At 33.3% G+C, this 10739-nt stretch overlaps 1 protein-coding gene across 3 annotated transcripts in view; it reads right to left on the bottom strand.

Annotated features, from left to right (window-relative positions):
- Ercc6l2 (ERCC excision repair 6 like 2) overlaps positions 1-10739 on the bottom strand; it is a 103577-nt gene that overhangs the window by 75894 nt on the left and 16944 nt on the right. For all 3 annotated transcript variants that reach the window (XM_076836638.2, XM_076836636.2, XM_076836635.2), the window contains 3 exons: positions 10344-10537; positions 3091-3252; positions 2484-2691 (listed from right to left, as the gene is read on the bottom strand). In XM_076836638.2, coding sequence (XP_076692753.2) covers positions 2484-2691; positions 3091-3252; positions 10344-10537 — 564 coding nt within the window. The remainder of the gene's footprint in view (positions 1-2483; positions 2692-3090; positions 3253-10343; positions 10538-10739) is intronic.

Genomic DNA, 10739 nt, shown 5'->3' with positions numbered 1-10739 from the left:
TGAATTTGTGAAAACTGATGATTAATTTCCCTGTAGTTTCCCTCATTATGAAAATTTTACCCAATTCTCTTAAACTCTTTGCTATCAAATCATAATTTCATTTTCAAATAAACCTCACAGAATTTCTTGACTTTCAATTAAAAGGAAATACAACATGAAAATCAAGTTACATGATTTCCTTATGTATTTTTCAATATAATGTGGGTCTTTTCAAGTTTATATATTAATCCATCACGCAAATAAATTATTACAATTTAGGTCAAACAAAAAAAACTTGCTAAGGAAATAAAAGATTTCATTTTAAAAGTATGAATGATAAGTGACTACTAAATAATTGGAAACCTTAAAAAAAATTTAAAACTTCATATTACTGGAAACTAAAAACATGGTTATTTGTATTTAATATCATGATATAAACTTTTAAGATTTAGGAAACTTTTTATTTAACATTTTATTTAATATCATGATATAAACTTTTAAGATTTAGGAAAGACAAAGAGTTAAGTAAATGTATATAAAAGCAAATATAAATTGTTATTTTGTGCCCAAATTCAAGAAAAAAAGAAAATATGATGAAACAATGTCACTAGGTTATGAGGGATATAATTTACCTCATATTTCTGGTAGCACCAGAGATTGTCAAAATTCTTCTAGATGCAGCTATGTGTTACTAGATTCATAAACTAAACATATATACATTCATACACACATTCATAATAGGACTTTGAGGAATATGAGCAAAAAGAAAAAGCTGTTTATGAATATTTATGCGTATATCACCAACACAGAATAATATTGTAGAAAAATGACATGACATTGAGCAAACATAGGAAACAATGTTAGATTTTTAATAAATATATGTATAATATTAAGCATATCTTGACTCCCCCGTGTTGAATATAAAAGTATATATAAGAACAAAAAGAGTATACAGAAGACCATGGTCAATAATTACAATATGAAGGTTTTTCTGAGTTGTTATTATTAAACACAGTAATATTTACTAAACATTTCTTCTGCACCATGCACTTTAGGGCAACCATATGAGGTTGGCTTATTATTATTTCCATTTAACAAATGAAAAAATCCAAGTTTGAGAACCTCGGCACAAAACTTTTAAGTGGGGAAGCCAATTCAAGCTATAGCATCTGATTTTGGAGCCCAAGTTTGAAACCTCTATGCACAATTCTCTCTTCATATATTTATGATTTCATTGTTCCTACTAGATGGATAACTAAATAACATACAATTATATAAAATATTTTTTAAAGTGAGGGGTTTGTGAAATATCTAAATACAATAATAATTTTTGCTTTAGATAAATATCAAAAGTCACATACTGTGTCAATTTCCTCATCTTGCATATCAGTGTTGGATTTTCTTTGTAAATCTATCTTTTAAAAGTAATACTAAACAGGATATCCTAAAATTAGAGGGCATTTGATGGTGTTACCCTTATCCGGGAGAATACTAACGAGTTTAGTTCATAGTAATTTATAGAATCTTCATTCCATTGCCTGAGCTAAAAGATTGACAAGACCAAAAACTATAAAAGACTACTATATTTTTTTAAATTTCTCTTAAAAGTCAACTGAAATTTTCTTTAAAAATTTAATAATGTAATTTTCTCACATTATTAAAATTTATAAAAAATTAGATTACATAATTGCCAATATCATTCTACATAAAACAAACCTAGAAATAAAGCCCTTAATCACTTTGGTCCTATAGTTAGAATTAAGGTACCAATACATGGCGTGGTAGAAAGTAGACAGTACGGGGAAGACAGAGTGTGAAGAGAAAATATATTAGGGAGAGAGGCTTGTTTAACTTCCTTTAAGAATTGTCTCATGAGCCTTGATAAGAAGTGAATTTAATTAATTTTATGATTTGGATCATAACTTTTCCTCCAAGGCCCCTATGCTACAGGCTTGATCTGGTGGTACTACTGGAACCTTTAGGAGATGGGGTCTAGTGAAAGGAAATTGGGTCACTGGGGGCTTGCCCTTGAAGGAAATACTGGACCCTCAGCTTCTTCCTATCTTTCTTTTTCCTTCCCGGATGTCATGACATGAGCAACTTTGTTTCACCACATACTCAAGCCACAATGTTGTTGCCTCCAGCCCAAAGCAAGGAGGCTAAACAAACATGGACTGAAACCTCTGAAACCATGAGCCAAAATAAGTCTTTCCTTTTTTTAAGTTGATTTATCTCAAGTGTTTCATAGCAGCAGAAAGATGATTAACACATATATTAACTTCAAACCTGTTAGCTCACAGATTAGTAAAACTAGGAAGGAAAACAACTGAGCTCAATTAATGTTTTCTGAAATTCCACACATAATAATTTTTTCCACAAAGAATAAAAGGCACAAAATTATATTTACAAAATACCATAGAAGACATACTTCCTCTAGGAAAGAAAAATTTTCAGGAAAAAAAAAATGACAAGAATTTAATAATATATACAAATACAGCTCTTACCCGATCTTCCTTCTTAGGCAACTGATCCTTGATGAGAGTCTTGGTTCGCCTGAGAAACCAGCCAGACATCTTTTCTGCAAGCCTTTGCATGGCCTTTCGGCCAGTAGCTAGTTCTCTTTTTGTTGCTGTGTGTCTCTGACCATGTTCTACTGGGTCAGAAAACTGCTTCTTGAAGTGGATCCTGCTACCTAAAAGTCCTGGCACAGCCCTTCAGTAAAGCAATGAGAAAAATGTGAACATTTTATTAAGTCATCTAAAAAGAAAAACATTCACTTATTTTTGCATCTAAGAAATATCTTCATCCACTTGTTTATAAGACAACAAAAACAAAAGCCAAGAAAAAAGTGTTCTTCTTTGATAACGGTTTCAGTTTATAAAAAGATAATGACGGCATTGGTAAGTTAGCTACACTTACAGGGCCAAGAATAACATGTAAAGGTAGGTTTGCATAGGATTCTCTATATACCATGTTTAGGATCAAATAATTCTGCAGTTAAATGACCAATCTTTTGGTTTTTGTTTCCTAAAACTAACAATTAGCTAACAAGAGAGCGTTAGGGAAAGAAGTACTCAATAATTGTTTTTCCTAAACAGTTTTTTCACTCACCAGTCCATAACACACCACAGTTCCTTCATGTTGTTCTGAAGAATGGTTCCAGTGAGGCCAATGCGAACATTACACTTGAGCGCTTTCATAACTTCTGTTACTCTCGCCTTTGGATTCTTGATTCTATGAGCCTCATCCACAATGATAGCTGACCACTCCAAACTATAAAGTAAGAGTAAAATCAGGAAACACTGCGAAAACTAGAATTTTTAGAGAACAGTTTTCCCTACCAAAGTTTTGTAGCCCCCATCATTATTTATTCTTTAGCTATTTCATTGTATTCTTACCTAGTTAGTTAGCTTAAATAGGGTATAAGAATAAAATGTGCATGAAGAATATAAAAGGGTACAGAGATTATGCTTAATAACAGTGGAATTCGGCCTGGGGATGTGGCTCCAGCGGTAGCGCGCACGCTCGCCTGGCATATGCCAGGCGCTAGGTTCAATCCTCAGCACCACATAAAAATAAAATCAAGATATTGTGTCCACCGAAAACTAAAAAAAAAAAAAATTTTTTTTAAATAACAGTGAAATGAAAAAACAAATTTAAACATCACTAAATGACAACAAATTTTTTAAAAGCAGTAAACTGGAAACAAGAATACAAATAAAAGAAAACTTTTCAACATTAAATCTGCATGAGAAGACAACAACATAAACTCAGAATTCTTTAAAAGCTGCAATACGTTACTCTGCTTACTGAAAAGGGGTACTATCATTGGTTACTACAGTAGCAATGAGAATGCATTGTGGTCAATCTACGAACAAGAAACAGAGTCCTGTGGAAAACGGAGAATGGTCGATTTTAGGCACTGAACAGGGGAAATGCTTAAGAGTTAGAAAATCAGGATGTATTCAAAGACAAATGACATGTCCAAAGGACACAGGAGCCAGCCTAACTGGAATACTGAAGCATCAAGAATAATAGCTATAATTGAGTAGAAAGCCCTGAATAAATAAAAGTTAGGAGTTCAATGAAAAAATTTAGACCCTTTCCTCACATTATGCTCAAAATTAATTCAAAATAGATGATAGAATTAAATATGAAGTAAAATTATAAAGTTCACAAAACACAAAAATATCTTCCAGATTCAGGGTTAGACACAAACTTTTTAGATATGACAGCAAGAAAATTTCTTAAAAACTGATAAGTTGGACTTTAACAAATCCTAGTTGGATAAAAGACTTGAATATGGAATACATAAAGAACTATTACAACTCAACACAATAGAAAGCAAACCAATTAAAAGGTGGTCGAAAGACATTTTGCCTAACATCTTCTTGAGAGGGAAAAGGGCTGAGCAGTGAGAAACTGTGTTGGAGACAACTGTTATGATAACTGCTTACTCCCCAAATTAGGGATGCAAAAGAAGTACGCACTCACTTTGCCACTTTAAGGTCAAAATTGTACTTAATTCCTAATTAATGAGAGATGCTTTTCTTTACAGGAAAATACTATTAGTAAGTATAGAAGAAAATAGAAAAACATATAAAACCTAATAAAATAAATAATACAGGCAAGAATTTGAATACACTAATACTTCTAAGTAAAAGGGCTGAGAGAATACTTAAATGGTAGTAAAATATCACCTCACAAATTATTTGCTCATTATAAGAGAAACACCTTTACAGTGGAGGGGTCTGGTGACCATCTCCTTAACCTCTGGGACAGGCCTGGTGTCTTTAACAGTGCAAGAGCCTGATAGGAACAGGCCCTGAAGTGCAATGATGTGAAGTCTACAGCATTGTTCATGAAGCAATCTTGCCCAAAAACATGAACCTAATTAAGACCTTAGGCTAGAATCAGTTTACTCAAGAAATCAGATGGTAGAGGAAAGCAATTTTTGTTTGTTTGTTTTGTTACTAGGGATTGAACTCAGGTGCCCTGAACCACTGAGCCACGTCCCTGACCCTATTTTGTATTTTATTTAGAGATAGGGTCTCACTGAGTTGCTTAGTGCCTTGCCCTTGCTGAGGCTGGCTTTGAACTCGTGATCCTCCTGCCTCAGCCTCCAGAGCCACTGGGATTACAGGCATGTGCCACCAAGCCCGGCAGAAAGCAATTTCTTGAGAAAGCAATCAGACAAATCTAATATATGAGACATCCTAAGAACAACTGGCTTGGTCCCCTCAAAGGGTCACATCATGAAAAAAAAAAAAAGAGTTGGAAAGATGGATAATGACTTACAATAGATTAGGAGAGACTAAAAAGACTGAGTAACCAGATTCATTATCTGAAGCTTTATTAAATCTTGCTTTACAAACATTAGATAATAAAGATATTTTGAGGATAACTAAGTACATTTTATCTGTTATTAATTTTCTTATGTGTGAGACCAATGGTAAAATATTTGCAGATAAAAGTTCTCATGATATATGCAACTTACTAAAATGATTCAATACTACTAGTGTACACATATGAATCTAAGGAGTAAGTATATAAATGTTCTTAATTCAAAACTGAAAAAGGTAAAAGCCTTCAAGAACAAAGAGGAAGAGAGAAAACAGCCACAAAACTCTCGAAGTTGGAAAGATGGATAAGATGACTTACAAAAGCAGAAAAAGCAGTATCGTAAGCCAGCAGTAGAGAAAGCCAAGAAGCAATCTGATTTATACATTTAGGTCTTAAAAGGCAGGACTTGGTGGCACCAGATGCCTCTGGAAACTAGAGTGAGGAAATGCTCAGCAGTCTGTTCAAGATGTAGCTGAATCTCCTAGAGACCAATTCCAACTCCACAGAATAGTCGGACTAGGTTACCCCAAAAGTGAAGAAATGAAAAGCAAAACACAGCAGTCTTCATTTTCTTTAAGATATTATTAAAATCTGAAGAAAAATTTAAAGTTATAGTATAATCATAGATGTAAAAAATAAGACAATAAGATGAAGTTACAGGTAAGGAGTTTAGGGGTAGATGGAATAAATTGCAGCTCTTCCTACAACTCTTTTATCATATTTGGCCTTCAAATCATATGCATATATAACTTTTATAAAGATTAAAATAAAGTAAAAAAATAGAATAAGAAAAACATATAGTTTACTCATACTCTATAGTATGCTTTTCTACCCTTTGGATTATCTATGATAAATGTACGGAGTATTATTATCACAGCAATAATATTTAGTCAGATGAAATATTATTCTTTGAAAAAAATCTATCAAAATAAAGACATCTGAATGAATAAATACAACAAAATAAACAAATATTGTAATATTTTGATTCTACTAATTATATAAATAAATAATTAGTAGTTACATAATTCTCGGAATTCTTTAATATTTATAGCAGTCATAGAAAATAACCAATTAATAAATATTTCTTCAGTAACTAATATGTGCCAAAAGTGTAATAAGCACCAAAATATAAAATTAAAAGTAAAATCTATATTAAAGAGCTTATAGTCTAAAGGCATAAGCAGGTAAAGAATAACGAAAATATGAATGGTGCTATCATAAATCAACTTATTGCATTCACCTAACTATATTAAGTCTCTTGGGAGGTACAGTATGCTTGTTAAAAACCCACACATGGTCAATGTGTAAATCTCATGTCCATGACTAACTTCATTACGTAGACTTGGACAACATACTTAATCACTCCATGCTTACTTTTGGTGGTTGGGGGTGTGTACCAGGGATTGAACTCAGGGGCACTTGACCACAGAGCCACATTCCCAGCCCTTTTTTGTACTTTATTTAGAGACAGGGTCTCACTGAGTTGCTTAGTGCCTCATTGTTGTTGAGGCTGGCTTTGAACTCTAGCCCTGTCTCAGCCTCCTGAGCTGCTGGGATTATAGGTGTATGCCACCATGCCCAGCTTTACTCCATGCTTTTAATTACCTGTCTTCAGCCAGCATCCATGAAACAGTAACATGCTAACTTATTAACCCTAAGGGCTAATAAGACCTGAAAAATATGGTGTTCTAAACCCAACTTTACCAATAATTACAATAAGTATGAATGTTCTAACTACCCCGAATAAAAGGCAAAGATTATCAGAATGGATTTAAAAAGCTATATGCTAACTATAAAGAGATGCACTTCAAATATAAAAAAGAAATGTGAAATAAAAGATGGAAAACTATATACATACAATAAGCATAAGAAGAATCTATTGTTACAGATGCTAATATCAAAGATAAGAAATATTATTAGAAATAAAAAGAAACACTTTTAAATACAAGGAATAACTCATAAGAAAAAAAATAACAGTAATTGCACCTGTGCCTAATAATATAGCTCCAAAACTACATGAAAGCTTCGGACTGAAAGGAGGAATCAGGCTTTGATCTCAACACTTCTCTCTCAGAAACTATGAACCAAGTCAAAGAAAATCAGTAAAGATGGAGAACACTTGAATAATGCCTTAACCAAGTCTTCTTAATATTATAGAACATTATACTCAACAACTGTAGAATAAACTTTTTAAGTGTGTGAGGATCAGAAACATGCAAATTACATTACAAGATACTACTATATACTCACTAAAATGGCTAAAAACAAAGGCTGACAATGCAAACACTGGTGAGGATGTGCAGCAACTGAACTCTCTCTAAGGTAGAATGGTAGGACCATTCTAGAAAATGATTTGGCAGTTTCTTCTAAAATTAAACCTTCTCTTACCCTGAAACTCAGAAATTCTACTCCCAGGTATTTACCCAAAAGAAACGAAAATATTATAGTTTAGAAAAAAGGCTTAAAAACAAATATTTCTTGAAATTTTATTTATAATAACTTCAAACTAGAAAAACCCAAATAGACATCCTCAAGTGAATAGGTAATAAAATGTGGTATACTTATAAAATGAAATACAATTCAACATTTAAAAAGAACAATCACTGAGGACTGGGGATATAGCTCAGTTGGTAGAATGCTTGTCTTGCATTTACAAGGCCCTGGGTTCAATCCCCAGCACCACTAAATAAATAAATAAATAAATAAATAAATAAATAAATAAAACAATCACTGATATACTCAATAACATGGATGAATCTCAAACATGCTCAGCAAAAGATGTCAGAAACAAATGAAGAGTACTTTCTAATTTTATTTTCTCATCTATAGTGACAGAAATCAAAATCAATGGGTTAAGATTGGAGAAGGAATGACAATAAAGAGGAAAGTCTGGGGACAATAAAAATATGTTAGACTTTGTTTAGAATGATAGTTGAGTTCAAGTTTCCATTTGTCAAAAGCATAGGTCAGTCAACTACAATCCAAGGGTCAAATCTAGCTTGTGACCAACTTTGTATAGTTAGCAAGCTAAGAATAATTTTTATATATTTGAAGGGTTATAAAAATTAAGAAGAATAATACTTGACACTTTACGTGGCCCTCAAAATTATCTGGGGTTTTTGTTTGGTTGGTTGGTTTGGCTTGGTTTGGTACTGTGGAATCAACCCACAGGCACTTAACCACTGATCACATTCCCAGCCCTTTTTTTATTTTGAGGCAGGGTCTTGCTTAATTGCTTAGGGCCTGGTTAAGTTGCTGAGGCTAGCTTTGAACTCTTGCTTTAGCTTCCTGAGTTGCTGTACCTGGCCCCAAATATCTGGTACTTGACAGCAAAAGTTTGCCAGTTCTTAGTCAAGATTCATCAAACTATATATAGCTGTCCCTTGGTGTCTGCAGGGGATGGGTCCAGGGGACAAATCCATGGATGCTCAAATTGCTCATATAGAATGGCACAGTATTTACATAAAACCTAATGCACATCCTTCCATATACTTTAAATCACCTCTATATTACTTATAACTAATACAATGTAAATGATATGGAAATAATGGTTATATTGAATTGTTTAGGGAATAATGTAAGGGAGAAAAAAAGCCTGTACAAGTTCAGTATAGATGCATTATTTTTTATTTTCAATCTGCAGTTGATTAAATTCCCAGATGTAGAACTTCCAGGTATGAAAGGCTAACCATACTTATAATCAGTATTAAGTATTGTGTGCCAAATTAGTGCTTATTAAAGTTGAATCTAATAAAATTTTCCAGATGGGTTTGAACAGTCAGTTTTGGATTCACCCTGTCGTTTTTCCAGATGAGTTGATTTACCAAAAGTTACATAGTTAATTAGTGGCTTTTGTAATTTTAAATATATTTTATGCTTATAAAATTAATGAAACAACTACTGATTGTTGTTTTTATTCATTTTATCTTATGTCAAAGCATTTATATTTTGATTTGAAAGCATCACCTTTAAAAATAGCGTGGTTTTCTGCCATTAACTCTTTCACTGACAATAATTGACTATATACTATTTTAGCAATTTAAAGATATCCAAGAACTTTTTCTAATGCCATACTAGGTATAAACTGTATCTTAACAGGCAGACAGACATCTCTCTCCTTGGCTTGCAGATGATTACCTTCATGCTAGGTGTGCTTTCCTCTATGCATGCATGCATGTGCTTGGTGTCAGTTTCTCTTCTTACCAGGTCAGCATTCACATTAGGTTACAGCCCTACCCAACCTAATTTCTACTTAATCAACTCATTAAAGACCTACCTTTAAATACAATTGCATTCTTAATTACTGTGGCTGGGACCTGTCATGTGGATTTGGGGTAGAGGCATGATTTAGCCAAACTTCCAAACTAGTCTTTCTCCTTTAACCCAGCTCTCCTGTCTGCATATACAGCAGCCAGAATACCAAAAATGCAAATCTGATCATTTGTATCATCCTGTAACATGCTAAAGCACTCCAGAGCACTCTCTTGCTCTAAAGATATAGACCAGAATCCTCTTAAGTGGTTTTCAGTACTCTTCATGATATGTTCCTGCTTACCCACTGTGTTGTCTCCTGGCCACATCCCTTTTACAACTTAGGCCATAGTACTTCTCAACCTGTGTGTGTGTGTGTGTGTGTGTGTGTGTGTGTGTGTTTGCACATGCTTTTTACCACTCTCCATTCCCAGCAGACTCCCATAATTAAAATCATTCGTGAACTCTGGATTCTGTCGTAGTACAGAGGCACCATATGCACAAAAGATTGTAAACAAGCCTTACAACAAGTCTTAAGAATCTTCAGCAGACATCCTGGCTAAATTTAGAAAACTTGTAAGAAACTGTGGAAACCTGATGGATGTTTTCTCTTCGCAGAAAATAAGTTCTTATAAACTACATATTTTAATAAATGTAAAGTAAAATTAAGAAGCTAAAGACATTTAGAGCTTCTAAAAATCATAATCAAAGGGATAAATATAATTGATGCCAGTAGAATGTTAATGCAATCATTCCCATTACACCCCTACCTGTTAAGTTCATCCAGACACAAGCGCAGTGTTTCATAAGTTGTTAGAGCAATTTCACATTTCCTCTGCTTTATACGAAGCAGTTCATTGTCTTTTTTGTTACCGTGTAAAACAGTGACTCTGAAATATCCCCAGGTATCCAATTCATCCTTCCAGTTGTAGAGGACAGAAAGAGGAGCAACTATTAAGAACATCTAAAAGGAGAGGAAAAATACATTGGGTGTTTTTTAAAAATGAAAAATAATGCCAAAAAAGTGAAGTCCAAAATATCTACAATCCTTTGATTTAATTTTGACACTAGCGAATAATAAATATAACTGAGTGATTGGCTGTATTTGGCCATAGAAGACCCTTAAAGGCTAACTATTTTGTGGCTTAAATAGATCTTTTTTTTTT

The sequence above is a fragment of the Callospermophilus lateralis genome, chromosome 17, assembly GCF_048772815.1.
Source record: "Callospermophilus lateralis isolate mCalLat2 chromosome 17, mCalLat2.hap1, whole genome shotgun sequence".
Taxonomy (NCBI): Eukaryota; Metazoa; Chordata; class Mammalia; order Rodentia; family Sciuridae; genus Callospermophilus; species Callospermophilus lateralis.
This window is presented reverse-complemented; position numbering and strand designations above follow the sequence as displayed.